Consider the following 17,130-nt stretch of genomic DNA (forward strand, 5'->3'; position numbering starts at 1 on the left):
ATTTTTGTTTTCAGGCAGTTAGTTTAAGACAACTTTCTCTTCTTTTCTACCTTTAGGAAAAGAAAGATGATCCTTCCTAGATGCGGGTGGCCTAAGACTGAAATAACCATTTTCTTACAGGAGATGAAGATGTCAACAGATGCAAACTTTTCTGCCTTTGTTTATTTTTTACTTTTTGATCTAAAAAGTTTTTATGAATGGAACAGAACCAAGTCTTCTTTGGCATAATTCATGCACACAGCTTGTGATCTATCTCCTGATGTCTTTTGTATGTGTTCATGACCTTTTTTTGCTTTATAAATGAGAAATTGCACATATGACCTAAGCAGACCTTTCTCTTTGCTCTTTATGCTTGTAATGTTGTTAGTTAGGTTTGCATGCTTTAGCTTATTGGGAAGATTCATTGCTGGCAGGGCGATGAGGTCTGGACAGTTGACAGGTCAGAACGTTTATTGATGTGATTGTTTTGTGCAGAAAAAGTTTGGCTCCATGGTAGAGAAGATCCTCTCTGAAATGAATGTGGAGACTAGGAAATTAATTATTAAGGAGGATGTTACAAAAACATACATCAATACTGTTCAATATGTGGTTGGAAGGTAATTGAAAAAAATTATGTAGACTCTGACTTAAAAGGAGAGGGAGTCTCATGAACACACTCTATAATTCCTGACAGCACCGTCTGGCTGCTGAACCTGTCATGCTCCAAAGTAGCTCTGGAAAAAGGCCAAGCTCAGTCTGTAAGGCATGGTTTAAGTATGATGGAGACTGCCAGGGAACTTGGTTGGTTTTTACTTCTTTCCTATGTTACTTGTACTTCAGCCGTGGGAGGGCATGTTTCACTGAAGCATTTCAATCCTTCTTCTTATTCAGAAAGTATTTAATATGCTTCTAACTTTATGTTCCATTAAACTCCACATGTGTCTTCCAGAGAGGTGCGTGCATGAGCTGACCACTGTGTTCCTTTTCATGTATTAATTGCAGAGCTGCCTACAGCTGCTTAAATTTCACCACCACTTAACAATCGCTTTAATGGTATTATAGCTGTGTGGTGGGTTGTTTTGGGTTTGTTTGTTTGCTTTTTAAAACAAAACTCTCTGATATTTAGCACGCATTTGTTGATTGAAATAAATATTGCAGAAGATTTATGTAATCCAATCCAGGATGCAAATTCAAGCCAATACATTCTCTCCCATTTAAATGTAGAACTGAATCTATATTAATCTCAAATTAAGATGGAAAGGTGATTGCTTTATTTGACTGGTTTTGACCATTTTTTTTTTTCCCCTTTTATTTTTGAGAGCCACCAAGGAAATTTTTCTGGCAGTCTTTTCCACCTCCAAGGAATTGAAAACTGTAGATTTTCTCTTACAAAAGAAAGAAGTAGTTCCAGAAGACTAAGGTATGTTTTACCAAGAGCCTCATAGTCTCTTCAATGTGCTTTAGTATGTCCCATCTCTATAGATTGTTCTGTGTGAACTAGCAGAAGTGTCAACTTTATTTCTTTTGGCCACCTCTTTTTGTGGATGATGTAGAGAGACACAAGAAGGCTACTCGTGCTTTATCATACTGATTTCACATCAGTAGTATAGCGGTATAAAATACTAGTTTTTCAAACTCTTGAAAACATAACAGATCTTTACAATCTCCCCAGAAAACCATCCTTCTCAAGTCTTGACTGACATCTGCTATTTCAGCTCATGACTCCAGGAAAGAAGAGGATTTTCTGCACAGTCATTCTGGTTTACATTTCAGTGGGCTTAGGTTTATTGTGATTACTTGAAAAAATTTTGAATAGCCCTATGAGAATCTAGGAAATAATTACAGAAAACGTCTTTTTAAGTGTGAAAGACATTATGTGCATAGAAAGCAGCTAATAGCCAGCAATGTGGCATATTATTCTGATTTATTAGCTTTACCACTGTTTTCACAGGATGGCAGCTTTGAAAAAAATGACCAGAGAAAACAGTAGTAATACCTATTACTGGAAATAAAGTCTGGAGGTGTATCTCTTGCTTGCTTATCTTTGGCATATTTAGTATTCAGACTTTTTTGAACTTGGCAAGCCTGGGCAAGGAACAATTATCCATGTGCATGCAGTACATTCACTCCCATATAATTACTTTTTGTAAATGCTATGAAATTGTTTTCTTTCATTTTTACATAGTTTCCAGACCTTCAGACGTTCAAGCATATGAATAACAGACTCCTAACTTCAATCAGATTACAACTGGGAATAAGGTACTTAGGCATGTGCAGCATCTGGTTGCAGAATTAAGATCATTCATCTCTTGGGCTTTCTTGGGCAATTGTAGTCTGAGGTATGTGCGCATAGACTATAGGATTTATGCAATGTAGGCTTCTTTACTTAAGATGAGCAAAACAGTTTTTAGAAATCAAAAGGCAATCCAGACAGCCAATCCAGCAACTAACTGCTGCAGTAAGTACAACTCCAAACAATCACCCTATTCACACACTCCAGCAGTTAGATGAGGAAATACTGTGAGTATATAGAGATTAACCAGTTCAAGTCAAAGGGAAGTGTGGTCTTATATGTTACATCAAAATTAAGGATATTTTTTTGAATCTTCCTAAGAAAACACTACATCTGATCTCTGAGAGAAGACAGTATCTTGCAAAGACCTCAATTCACCTGGCTTTACTCAACTATCTTGAAAAGAAGTTTATGATTTCTTTGGTGTCTGCAAGTTTCATTAACAAATACATTGATTCAAAACCATGCATGACGTTAACAATCTTAGTGTAATATGTTGCATTTTAACCTAAATTCCTCACAAACTATCTCACCTATTTTGATGTGTCGCAAGGATGGAGCCAGGCTCTTCTCGGTGACAACCAATGATAGGACAAGGGGCAATGGACACAAACTGGAACACAGGAGGTTCCACTTAAATTTGAGAAGAAACTTCTTCTCGGTGAGGGTGACAGACACTGGAACAGGCTGCCCAGGGGGGTTGTGGAGTCTCCTTCTCTGGAGACATTCAAAACCTGCCTGGACACATTCCTGTGTAACCTCATCTGGGTGTTCCTGCTCCGGTGGTGGGATTGGACTAGATGATTTTTTGAGGTCCCTTCCAATCCCTAACATTCTGTGATTCTATGTGTCATAGGATGTATTTTCAGCAGTAAAAGTATTTTTTAGTATTTTGCTGAAATAGACTGAATAGACTGAAATAGACTAAAAATCTATTTAACAGATTTAAAACTGTTTGAATTATATTAACAATTAAACATCACAAAGACTGGATATTCAGTTACCTTGGAACAGAATTTGCTTTCCAAACATTTTTCTTGATTTGATGGGCCTACTCATGGTGCAAGAGATTTCAAAGGAGGAAGGCTGTAAATATTTAACACTTTTAATATGTATGTCTTCAAAGGATAATTTCTGAAAAAGTGCTTGGGAAAGTATGTTATTATTAATACTGACCTGCCTATGAGCAGCCCGTCCTATGAAACATGTTACTTAGATGCAGATTTATTTTCAAATTCCTAGTGTTTTCTGTCTGAAATCAATGCTGATATCACATAACGAATTTTAAGGAAATTATTTTGAGCTGTATTAGAAGAGTTAATGAACTGAACTTAATATGCCAAAATAACATAAAAAATAAGAAAGAAAAGATGTTTCTGAAAGTGTTTTTAGTATATAGTCATTAATGTGTTAAGACATATATAAAAATGTATTAAAGGATCAGGAATATTTTTCTGCAGATACTTCGAACTTAATGAATGTGACAATTAGCTACATGGGCAGAAGTACAGAGCATTGCAAAGAAAAAAACTGCATAAAACCTGGCCATTGAATAGGTGTGCACCATTGGTTTTAATATATAAAAACCACTTGAACATACTCAGTGGTGTGTGAAGAGAAACCAAAAGAAGTAAGAGCGCTTTGTTTATCATTTTGTATTCAAATGAAACAAATTTAAATATTACCAAGAGCAGTGGGGGTGTTTGGAGTTGGATGGAAGGGCAGCAGAGCAAGGTGAGCAGAGCACTGTGACGCCCTTCAGCGCTGCTTGAGCAGCCACAGAGGTTTGTGTAGGCCTAGAGAGCTGAAGTAGGACCACCACCAGGGCTTCTCCCTGCCCGGCGGTGACCCACCTCGAGCCTCAGCCTGCCTGTGTTGGGCATGAGGGTCAAAAAGTTCCAGTGGGTCGTACGGGTCATACATGTCTTCCATCGAGCGGCGGAGGAGTTTGTTGGGCCAAGCCTCAGCAGGTCGCAACACAAAGTCGACTCGCCCAGCCTGTTTCATCTTGGCAGGAATGGTGACCCTCTTTATCACCCGGCTGTATCCCGCCGCTTGGGCACTGATTATATATGTCCCAGGAGGCAGGAGTCGCCAGTAGTCTCCATCAGCAGCTTAGGAAAGTTAAAAGCACAATGGAACTGAGCTTAGTTTTCACTCTTATGTCCTTTATAGTTACATACTCACATGTGCAGACAGCGTGAGCATTTAGGGAGAAGGTTTTGAAAATATCTCAGATTTTGATTCAGATTTTGAATAAAGTTCAGATGCAAAGTCTTGAATGACCAAAAAAAGAAAAGACTTCACCTGTGAAAATCTGGCCTTTAGGAGCTAATGGGATAAAATATCACACACAAAATGTCAATAACTGCTGTGTCTGTATCACAGGGAAGGGAAGCTTTCCTTCATGCTTCTTTCCCCTTCGTACAAGCAATAACTCAGAAGAAATTAAATTAATTTAAAACTATGTGAAACTTAAGAAAGTGAAAGCAGAATCCAGGCTGCAATATATATATATATAAATAGCAGGTCTAAGGAGCTAAGAAATCCCTACTTTTATTATATTACGTTCAATTACTTTGTAGACATTATAACACATAAGACTATGGAGTCAGAGCTGCAGCTGGTATAAATTGCCATTAGTGTAAAATGGGTGTAAATTTCCTCCAGCTGAAGGTTAGAGCCTGCAGGCAAAAGCAGGGAGTTTTAAAACAGAATATTTATTCTTCATTTTACATTTCTTTTATTTTGAATGGTAAGTTTCTTAGCTTAGTTAAGGTTGCATTAATGCTACTTTCTCATGGAATTTCTCATTCTCTTTCAACACTGAAATTACAAGATCTTTTAATCACATGACATTCTTAACCCAACCTAACTAAAGAACAAATACTCCTTTTTCCTTCAATGTAAACACATTTTTAATTTAATTCTTAGTTCTTTAAAGGTCCACTGCCAATGGAAAGCCATTGTCTGGGAAAAAGTTTGAAAAAGACCCTAATTCATGCCAGAGTCTCCCACCAGCCTCAAGAATCTGCATCATCTCCACTATTGTATCCTTTCTAATGTTAGTTTTTTTCAAAGCTGGAAAGCATCCACTACATTATAAACCATTCTGGCTTTCTGAATTGATTCAACAACTATCATTAGACCAAAATGTTACCATTCATATCTTCTATTTTGCACTCCTATGGCCTACCATGTTCATACTGAAATCAATAATAAAATGAGAGCATTGATTTCAGTGAGAGCCTAAAAGCTCAGAACTTTATGATTGTGAAAATTAAACAGTTGCATATGCCTCAATACATGTTTACCAGCTGGCGACAGATATTAAGTGAACGTAATTCAGTGTTCTGCTTTTCTGCATTTGATATAACTATTGTCCAAAAATTGCATATATTTATGCTTTCCCACATGAATACAAAAGGTTGTGGGCCCTCCAATCACTGCACATATTCCTCTTGTTAAATTCAGTGTGGAACCTATTCTAATGTCTACACCTCATGCTCACAATATTTCAACTAATTTATTCTATCAGGACTCTGGACCTTCACATGCTGAGTTACAGCCCCTGAGCAGGGTTATTGCCATGTTGCCCCAAACACGAAACTTAAAAGTGGATTTCTGAATCTCATTGAAGACACATTGGCTTTGATGGACAGCAGACAGTTCCAGGTGGAAGTTTTAATGGCAAGGACTACATCATCCCACAGACACTACAGACTCAACAGCTAATTTGACCTATCTTCTCTATTGTCATTCTAGAAACAGACCCACAGCTGAGCCTTCAGTTCTCAAATAAGGTGCCTTCTCTATCAAATGTGACCAGACTTTTGCAAGTACTTTCACCCTGCCCCAGATAAAAGCTCAAAGTAAAAATATTACCTGTGGTGACATCATGCTGGATGCCCCTGACTGAAATACGAGCATTTTTTATTGGGTTGCCAAACTTATCAGACACAATTCCTTTTATCCCCCGATGAACCTGGCAAAGCAAAACAAAGTAAGATGGCAGATATTTACTACAGTATCAGCTCCTCATCTTCTACAAGGAAACACCTGTAGAGAGTAAACAACTTTCAAGGGGTTCAACCCATTATAGACTCTCTCAGGCACTAATGCCCCTTCAGATCACATCCTCTATTTTGGGAGCTCCAAGAGGGCTGAGGGAGACCAAAAAGGAGCTTTTTTGAGGTAGGTATGTGGCCCTGCATTGAGCAACACTCCTCAGCACACATCACTGGCACCTCATGATCTGACTACAGTATTTAAAGACTGTTTCTGAATGTCTGCCCTAGATCCAGAACCACAAAGAAATGAAAAGTTAAGGCTTTAAAAAACAATCTGATGCTCTATACACAATGACAAGGCATCACTGGTGCTATAAGTGAATTCAGCATGAAGCAGCTCTAAAAGATGTGTGAAATAAATCAGACTCAAGCAGAATTGTTAGCTTTCAGACAGTACCACTTATCAAACAACAAACTGCAAGCCTGGCAGTAGAATCAATTAATGTGGGTTGTATAAGAAAACCAGGTCTTCAATATTAGTTGAAATATATAGTTTTCATTTGCTTTCACCACATGAAAAGGATCTCAAACTGCTTAGAGATAAAAAACTAAAACTCAACAACTCTCTTGTGATAGACACACTGCTACCAATGTAAAGTGTAAGGATAAGAATAAAATAAGATGGATATTTCTATATTAATACTGCTTAATGTACAATCTTTAACACAATATGTAGTGAAAACTACAATAGTAGTTTTCAAACACACATATGCATATTAATCAATATATCATATTTAATAATTTGTTAAAATTTGTTAATATTCTTATTTAATATCAGTGAATAGGAATAGATGAGGGAATTCTTTAGCTACTTGGGACTCATAATTGGTCTGTTGCTTACACTTCACTGATTCAGAATGTCATGATAGCAGTGTGTATAATATCCCTTTTCCCTTCTCTGCAAGCACAGATTACGGCTGCTTGAGCTGATGAGAAATGTGCTTGGTGACAAACTAAAGAGCAACGTGAATTCTGTCATACAATGAGGTGTACAAACAACTCACTATATTTGAAGTTCAAAAAACCAAAACAAAACAGGAAAAATCAAAGTATTGAAACATTAAACCTCTTAAGGTTCTTTGTGAGCAACCTCCTGACATGAAAATATTTTGCATTGGAAATTCTATATGAACTTTTTAAATGAAAAGTAATGCCATTTTGGTTATTCCCCTGAGCTTCTATGATCAGCCTGAGCTGTTCTTTACTTCGTTTCCTCCCACCCTTCTTTCTCTTCCTCTCATTTTTCCCTCTCCGTTATCCTTGTTCACAAGACAATAGAAATACAGAACAAAGCATCAAAACAATGGAAAATTATATTTGCCTTTCTGTTGGAATATAGAGATGTTTAAAAATAAACATTACAATATTCAACTTTACAGTAATTCTTAATACGAAGCTGTAAAAAAAAGGTTTAGTTTAGTGACAGCAGTTTTTTATTTGAGGTGAAGCTGTGCTGTCACTGCTCTTGTTAAACAGATATTTCATACTAAGCGGAGCTATTCACTGGAGAATTTAGGAACGATTCAGTATAAGGTCTTGAAAACTGTCCCTTAAGAACTATTATGATGAAGCACTGCAATTTGCTTTTCAGCATGAACTTGAGGATTTATCATATGGATAGTGGGTAAATCTGGTCAGAAGAGCCATCTCAGACCCAAATTTAATTTACAGTGTAGACATACTCAAAGTAGTATGACCTCATCCAACTTTGATAATAATTGTGCAATTAGAACACGATGGGATAAAAATAACAAAATTGAAAATTCTTTAACAATGTTGACTTGTTTTGCTTTAGTAAATATACTATTTTTTGTTTTGCCTCATGTCTATGTCACATAAGATTGGGTGAGTGTTTTGATACCACTTGTGATGTGGAGAAGAGATCAGTGCCTATGAAAATGAATTCTACTGCGTGTTAAGCCAAGTAGATTTGTACACACACTAAACAGCCTGGTATATATCAGAATAAGAAAAGTTTGAATTGGTTTCGGCAGACTTAATCCTTATCGGGAGTAATTCAGTCATCCTTATCTACAAAGTTGTTTTTCTTACTGTCCTGCATTTACTCAAAAAGCTTTTCCGGCATAGACTTCTACAGTATCTCACACTATAAAAATCTTTACATCTTGAAGACTTCAACTGCAATATATATGGATTTAACCCAGCTCCATTTGGATTCACTAAAACTCATTTTCATCAGACAGCTGTAAAATGAAATGAGTTTGGTGGTCTGTACTGTAGACTTTATTGAATGATAATACTTACCACAAGTAGCAAGAGGTTGTTTAGAAAGGCCATAAAAACACTCCTAACAATTTTAAATTACTGGGTACTCTATCAAAGTAAGGCATGACAAAAAGCTAATCTTCTAATGGCTGAAAGATGAGCAACTTCTGCTTCTGTGTTCACTTACTTATTGTCAGTGAGGTATTTGTTTTTGCTGAGCTTAAACTTATTATTAAAAATTACTTTTAAATGACATGTTTAAATGCTCACAGGCATACAGTTGTTACTTTAGAAGATCAGACTTCTGATCTTTTTAAATTACTTTAATAAAGAAATCAAGCTGAAAAGTGTGGAAATGGATTTTCTAGCAAGATACTTAGAACCTGTTGCTGTGCAGTAGGGCTGGGGTCACAAACATGGAATATGGAAAGGAAAAAGTTCCAAGAAGCTCTCTGGAAAGCAGATCTTGGTTTAACCTTCAAGAGAATGGATAATCTTAAAAGTCTTTTCCAACCTAAAGGATTCTCTGTTTCTGTGATTCATATTTTTCTGAATATATGGGTGTTCTCTAGCATAAAATTTTGTATAGCTGATTTATCATGTTGCACAAAGTATTTACAGACAATTCCCTTTTCCACTGTTTTTAAGACCTTTACAGTCCTCAGTCTCCACCCTTACTGCAATACAGGAAAATATTATTTGTGTGTCCTGCTGGACAAACTGAGGCACCAAGGCCTCTGGTGTAGTGTGGTGATTGATTCGGTGCTATTTCAAAAACCGGAGAAAGAGTAAAGAAACAAGTATTGACAAAGAATGAAGAAGAAAAACTGTAAGCACAAAGGTCTGTAAAAGCAGAGCCATACCATTTCCATGTAATTCAAAAGGGCATCTCTGTTTTCATGCCAGATTGTGAACAACTCTTCCTCCAAAGGAAACTTTTCACATCCTACCTCCACGGTCACTTCAAAGCAATTTGTGTGAAGGTAATTAAAATCTGCCATGCCTATAGGTTTAAAAAGAAAAAGGAGACATCATGAACAAGCCATGTAACCATTAACTGGAGCTTTGTTGTTGCAGTCAGCTGAATACAAACCCTGTGGGTATAGATTAATATATTGTAAAGAGAGTGCACGGCCAATTTATAAAAAGTGTTCAACAGATTCAGAATTCTACAACTCGTTTCAACTGTGAATTAACTAATGATAATGACACTTCTTTCAGGTGAAAAAGCTTTATTTTAAATTATTATTCACCTGACCAAGAAGTAGTGATAGAGAGAGAAGGATTGTTTAATCACGGTAATTGGATAATCGGCTGTATCAGAGGTGATTGCCATGGGTCACCAGCAAAGAGATGACCTTTTGCCATTAGTATGTTCAAAACTATTTCTGTACAAAAGACATTGGATATAGTTTTCAGAAGAATGTAAGCCAAAGATATTTAAACCTAATTCTCACTTATCCCCCAAAGCCCCCTAAATGCCTTGTTTCAACATAATTATTTGAGATTCAGCTGAATCCTATCTGAAAACACAACTGAAGAACTGCTGAAAATTTTGTGAACACTGATATTTCATCCATCCCAGTATTTCAGAAATCTGGAAGAAAACTAAATACTATTATTGGGGAAATCAAATTAGCAACTTCAGCACAGATGAATGGGATGTTTGTTGTAGTTTTTCTTGGGGAAAAAAAAAATAAAAAAGAATTTATTTAAACTACGCTTGCATAGTCTGCAGGATGTATTCAAATTCATGCTTCTGAGGAAGGAGAGCATAGCATCAAGCATTTGTTTCTACACTTCATATTTTAAAACTAAAATGACATTACATGCAATAACAAATCTGACCCTTTTGTAACTTGTAAACTGCTGGGGTCATATCAGGTCTGAATGCACCCCATTGGCATATAAATGTTACCAACATACGTTTTGCTACTTAAATCCCTTACAAGTTACTGAAATGAATAAAATTATTTCTTTCAAACCCTTGTGTCTCATAAAGGTCATATAGAGGTTTTACCTCACTTGATATGACGGTAAAGTGGTTTTACCTCCAGTGAAGCTGTACCACTCAGCACCATTTATAATACCTCCGCGTTTTACAAAATTTCCACCGCAACGATGTTCGGATCGGTCTGAGATGACTGGATGTGCATCTGCGTAGGCTTTAGCCAGCATTTTAAACATCTGTAACGGAAGGGTTTGAAATACATTTTCTTTTACAAACTGTAAACTTTACATTGCTGCTAGTAACTATGGCTGTTATGAGCCCAGACAATGAGCCACCCAGAGCCCTTGAGGCCAATGGAGCAGGTGGAGCTCCATGCAAGGATATTCTGCTAGGAAGTTTTCACTTGTCCTCTTCTCCAAGGTCCTTCTCTGCAATTCAATATATTTAACCAGAGATAACACTAAATACCAGTGGATTTTGTGATACTTGGCTTCAGCCTATCACTTTGGGCAGGAGTAGAGGCTTTGCTTGGTTGTACTTCAAGTCCCAGATTTTAAATCTGAAATTAGCTCTCCCCATTATGTTTTAGCTCTCTCTGTTTTCACCCTTTCAAAAATACCCACACCAGCCTCAGCCCAGCCAGATCCTCACATTGGCTGCTGCAGTTTAAAATAGTGTCAATTTGTTTTACACTTATCACTCACACAGGACAACCTGCCAGTTTGATCTCAATGACAGTTGCTTCTTTGTGGGGCAGAAACCATTTCTAAAAAGCAGAGGATAGGATGTAGTGATGGAGGATGTCACTGCTGATTTGCTAAGAGTGTTGATACTGATGAAGAGCAGAGGAGTCACCACCCAGAAAGGAGAAGTGACAGGTACATGTAGTGAAGACAGAAGAAACAGCAGTGATCTGCAGAAGCCATTTATTTGAATCTGGTTCCTGACATTTTTCTCCAATGTTTATACCAAATTTGTACAGAAATCCTCCCTCTCCTTTTTGTTTATCTGAACCTCATCTACAAAAGCTATAATTTCAGATTTCAACATTGAAATGACAGCAACTATCAGATACTTCTAGATGCATCATGAGTTCCATACTGTATTGCTTAACACAACATGTGCAAGAAGTTGGGTGTCTAAAATCCTATTTTTAGAAGTGATCAAGGATAAAGACCAAAATGACCAAGCACACAATTTTCATCTAATATTTACAGATGTTTCTAATAATCACAAAGCTGAGCCATTTATAGGATCAGGTAGGTGACCAAGAAAAGGTGGAATGAGAGTGATATGTAAAGGCATTTTACCAAAATATTTCTGATGATCAAACACTATAAAACCTGACTTATTACAAAATTCTTTTGCGTCTTCCTTGAGTTTCTGTATGCCTAAGTGTTGCTCAGTCCAGTTAATTACATCTCCTTCAAACTTCTGCTGGAAAGAAATGTATGTTAAATAAATATGTTAAGAAGAAATTTTACTGCCAATAGTTTGGGCTAGGCCAAATATATTTAATTTCTATAGGAATTTGGGTTCTATTTCTGAACCTTCTGTAGAAGATAGATATATGCTAGAAGTTTGCAAGGTGCCTGTGTCACTTAGGCTATGTTCCTCACCTTTCCTAAAGGAATCTGCAGATGTTTTGTTTCTAAATATGAAGCCTTTCTTCTCTTGTTTCATGCCAAGAGGCATAAGGCTTTTGCCTGACCACAGGTGCAAGTGAACGAAGATGTGTAGTAGTGAGAAGACAAAGTGAGAAATCCAAAATCACATTAACTTCATTAAAAAACAAATGAACAAATAAACCTTAAAAAAAAAAAAAAGTTAAAATATGCTTGGATAGCTCTAATAGTTATATAGTTCTTATCACATAGTAGTTAAGGTATGACTGGTCATGGACCCCAAAAAATTGTAGACATTTTGGTATAATAAAGTGGAACAAAAAAGGAAGAAATGCAGAGGAATCCATGTGACTTTTGAAGCACAATGCTTCATTTTGTAGGATGGGATCAGTGCTGTTACCTTGGCCAGTGCTTTTAACCCACTGACTGTCACCAACTGGGTTTTTCGGGGTAGGGGAAGGGAGCATTTCCTTTCAACAAAGGGAGTGAATTTGACTTGGTGAACATCTTTCTGCTCTGGAGAGCAGAGGCATCAGTGTAGCCTCTCATGTAACATGAAGCACCAAAGGCATACTGAAACAATCCATCTCCACAAAAGCCGGAAAATGGGAAAGTTCTGGATTAGGAGAACTGAACGAGGTGGAAAAATATGAGCATAAGGACAAGGTCCAGCTGTGAGACTCCTTGGTCCAAGCAGGTACGAGCCCAAGATGCAATGCAGACTGAAGAGGCTTGAAATCTGCAGTGTCTTGGGTCCTTGCATTACTACACATACACCATGAGGGACACAGGGAGGTGGCAGCACCCAGATGCATTTTCAAACAGGGCAATCTGGTTTGAATGTTCTTTATTAAACACAGAATTTGAGTTTTTTAAAATTCTAGCCATTGTCTACACTGCAGCATTTCACTCTGGCCTGCAGCCAAGGCTGTAAACTTGCCTCTTTTCCCCTTGCACTGCAAATTCGACAGGTCAGTGGTCAAAACAAGGGTTATGGCTAATGTATGGCAGCTAAAACAAGTTGCTTTATTTTGAGATGCATGTTCGCCAGCAGTAGCAGCTGCAGATGACATTACTTAAATGCAGGTCAGTTCACAGGTACAGGTTTTATAACTTTCTGGGCAAAATTTAAAATTATCCTGGTAGTGTTGCTGAGGTTTCTGTACCAATTAATTTGAAAAATCGAGTTTAATTGAGGACATCCAGAGCTCTCCTCTGTATGTTTTAGACTTCCAAGTCTGTAGTTATCTTCTCAGGCTTTACAATCACTGACTGTGCAGTAGCCTCAGGTGTGAGGTCCTGCATCTTGCACTGTTGCAAAGCAGGGATGCAATTAGGGCTTGCCCAGCTAGGCACTGCATTGGGATGGAACACTTTGCACATGTGACCACATTGTTTCACTCAAAACTCACATGTGGTCTCTAACTGGAGATGATGGAGGGACCACTGTCCTGCCATCCCACCGGTGAACTGCTTGATAAGACACACATTACCATATTCCTCTGCTATCTACATGTAAATTAGGATACCCATTGCCCAGGAGATGCGATATAAATGCAGAGGTTTATGATTTCCCAAGTGCTCACAAAGAGCTTCTGTAGCTTTCATTACCACCTGGCAGGCATTTCTCACATGTGCTTTTTACAGTGCAGTGCCTAGTCTATTTTACTGCTAAATCATTGTCACACATGCAGAGTCAGTAAGTATGGTACAGCTCAGAAAAAAAAATGGATTGATATAAAAATGTTTAACAGTCATAGATATTTAAAAATTTAATAGGTGCTGTTGAGAACTGTCACTTTAGAAGAAGTCAGCCTAGAGATATGCTCAAAGAGAATAAAGTTAAAGATCAACTTCCAATTACTTTCAAATGTAGTTCATTATATAAAGAACCACTTTCTCTTAAGAGACCAGGGACATTTTTAACACACACTAGAAGGCTGAAAAACTAGATGTTCTCCTAGTGGGCATGTCGGCAATGAATACTAGATTGAGGAAACCAAAGGGAAATAGGAAAGATGGCAAAAAATTTCACAGAAGATTTACAGTGAGTCCCAAATGGGCAGCTTTCCAGGGACAGAGGAAAAAAACATTCCCGTTCATCTGACCTGGAATAAATGTTACAAGGCTGCCACCATATGGCAGATAGCTTTTTTTTTTTGGTGCGTGTGGTTTTGTATGTTTGTTGCTTTTTTTCTTCCTTTCCTTACCAATTTCAACAGAAAATAACACTGCTGGTCAGGCTTGTTCCTTTTCTTCTGGAAATCAGTGGTAAAAATACATAGCCTTCACCCTTTAAATAGTAAAAGCCTGGCTTTTCCTAGCCTGTGCTTTGTCAAATCGTGTTTGGCCTCACAAAAATGGGTGAATCTTTACAGATCCAACTGATAGTGTGTAAATGATCCTATATTTTAATGCACCTTAAATAAGTGTATAAATCATATATTATATATGTACATATACATGCATTATATATAAAAATGTGATTTATTGACTATTTAATGCATGCATTCATACATATACAGATATGTATACAATCTAAGTAAATAGAAGTTTGACACTTGTTGAAAGAAAAAGATTCCGTAGTTCCAGACATGGAAACCATACTGATATGCTCATCCTGCAAAACCAATATTACCTTCTCATCAGGTGTGGGGGAGAACATTTTTTCTTCCATAGGATGTCTTGAGTAGTCATAAGGGTAGGTCACAACTAGCTCACCCCCATGGAGGCTGGCAGAGAGCACAAACGGGATAGACCTCAACCACTTCATGACTGCTTTTGTCTCAGGGGCCACCTGAAATCCAGGACAAAAAAAATATCTGTGAGTATCCATGTAGCTCCAAAGCAATTTGGTCCTGGGCAGGATGACACCCAGCAGAGAAGGGAGTGTGTCAGACAGGACAACCATGAGACTCTTTGGCTCTGTTCACTGTGGAAAAAAAGGGGGGAAAAAAAAAGGCAGAAGAATAACTTTTTATTACGGTGACATTTTCAGCAGTTCAAAGTGATGACGGCAACATTTTAGACTTGAAAAATTTTGGCTTTGAGCCACTACTTGCAAACCAAGGTCCTTACCTAATTTCGTTTTCAACTCAGCAGGATTGACTTTGGGTGGATAAACTGAAATACAGGGACCATTTTGTAATTGTCAGCACTTATTTGAAATAACATTGTCTCATTTGCTACCCTTTGGTCCAGGTGCATCTGCAAATAAATGAAAACTAATGCATAGGAAGGCCAGCAATGACTGCAGTTTACCTGAAGTGAATTGATCCAGATAAATAGCAAAATTTGTCTTTCTGACAGTCCATTCTCAGAGACAGTGGCCAAGGGAATGGGCACCGGATGGACTCCCAGAGATGCTCAGGCACCCATTTGCCCCTGGCATACGGGAGGCTCCTTCATCCCTTTTCCTGAGCAGGGATTTCAGGGACCTGCTTTGCTGATAGTCAATTCTTAGGGGTAACAGTGTCATCTGGTGGCTGGTCCCTGCAAGCCCAGACACAGGCCCGTGCCCCGGGAGGAGCTGAGGCTCCTTTCCTTGAAGCTTGTGGAGTTACCAGGGGAAAAGTGGGTGAAGGCAGAGGCTGCTAATCCGGACTGTGCTTTGCACAAGTGCAGATATGCAGGTTTTTAAAAAAATGAGCAAGACTTGTTATGACAGACATCTATGCATCTATGTAGGGCTGCTAACATTGCATATCACTCTTTGCTTTGATTCCATCAGCAGTTAGAAAATCATCCAGCCAGGACCCCAGAGTGGCTGACTAGTAACAGTGAATCAAGTCAGCAAAGTGCAGGGAAAAACCCAAAACCAAAACCAAATGAACAAACAAACCACAAAACAAACAATCAAACAACAAACCAACCAAACAAAAGCCCTAAACACCTATACATTAGAGCTGCAATAATAGTAATTCCTTTTTTTTCTTTTGTATCAGTCCCTATCCTGCTATTGGTAAATCACAGCTCTGGGGATGCAGTGGGTAGAACAAACTTAGTGTTGAGCAGAGAAAAACACTGTGAAGCAAACGTGCACTATGGATGTATTACAGCTCCCAACAAAGAGGTAGAAAGCAAAGGGTCTCAGGAAAAGCAATGTCTAAATACAGTTTTACCTGGAGTTATTTAAGAAGATATCGCTCTGTATGTTCCTGACCTAAGCAGGAGGCTACCTCCCTTCAGATGCCATAATTATTAACTGAGTACTCCTAGTTTCCTTAAAATGCCATTCTCTAGTCATTGAGTTGAACTAGTGCCTCCAGCCACAGCAGCTGTGCTATTTGAAAATCCTGTACCTTGTACTTGTGAGGAAATTGGAACCTGAGGGTTCCCGCTGCTGTAAAGTGGATTACTGAATCTGTAGTTTGTAGTTAGCGTATGGACACAAGTCAGATTGTCCCGTTTGTCCTCAGGAGAAACAGACCTTGTCCATTTTATCTATCAACCTAGTGGTAGCCTGAATCTCTGTGTTGCAGACTTTTCAATCCTGGTACTGTAAAGAGGCAACTTAAATGTAAGATGAGACATAACAGGTAAAGTCTGACCAACTCAGGAATGCACAGAATGCACTTTGCACACCAGAAACCCAGACAGGGTTTTTTATATAATGTGAAGTTTAGAAACAGAGTTTCCAGGAAGGGCATGACCTGAAAAACATATTTAAAAAAGGCAAATAAAAGGCACTCTGAAAGGAAAAGACAAATTCTCTGCACCTTTTGCAGTCTCACATGCTCACTCACAGAAGACAAATGTAGGAGAAGAAAACAGCCCACCAGGCTTCATGACAAGGAACCTGGCAGTGTCCAAAGTATGCTACCTGCAGCAGTTAAAGCATTTGCTTTTCTGGTCTTTGTACAGTGCATCTGGGATCATCTAATAACGATTAATCCCGGGGGAATTTGGGACTGAACAAACCACTCTCGGCTGTGCCATGAAAGCACTTTGTTCATCGTTTGAGCTCATCTCTTCTGAAGAGCAGAA

General features: G+C 38.1%; 1 protein-coding gene across 2 annotated transcripts in view; it reads right to left on the reverse strand.

The window, feature by feature from the left end:
• Window positions 1–1,737: 1,737 nt before the first annotated feature.
• Window positions 1,738–17,130, reverse strand: part of CPZ (carboxypeptidase Z) — a 38,187-nt gene continuing 22,794 nt past the window's right edge. For both annotated transcript variants that reach the window (XM_005498442.4, XM_065060458.1), the window contains exons 7-11: window positions 14,783–14,941; window positions 10,620–10,755; window positions 9,432–9,571; window positions 6,158–6,257; window positions 1,738–4,386 (exon numbers count right to left, since the gene is read on the reverse strand). In XM_005498442.4, the coding sequence (XP_005498499.2) occupies window positions 4,031–4,386; window positions 6,158–6,257; window positions 9,432–9,571; window positions 10,620–10,755; window positions 14,783–14,941 (891 nt within the window). In that variant the 3' untranslated portion in view covers window positions 1,738–4,030. The remainder of the gene's footprint in view (window positions 4,387–6,157; window positions 6,258–9,431; window positions 9,572–10,619; window positions 10,756–14,782; window positions 14,942–17,130) is intronic.

The sequence above is a fragment of the Columba livia genome, chromosome 4, assembly GCF_036013475.1.
Source record: "Columba livia isolate bColLiv1 breed racing homer chromosome 4, bColLiv1.pat.W.v2, whole genome shotgun sequence".
Lineage (NCBI taxonomy): Eukaryota > Metazoa > Chordata > Aves > Columbiformes > Columbidae > Columba > Columba livia.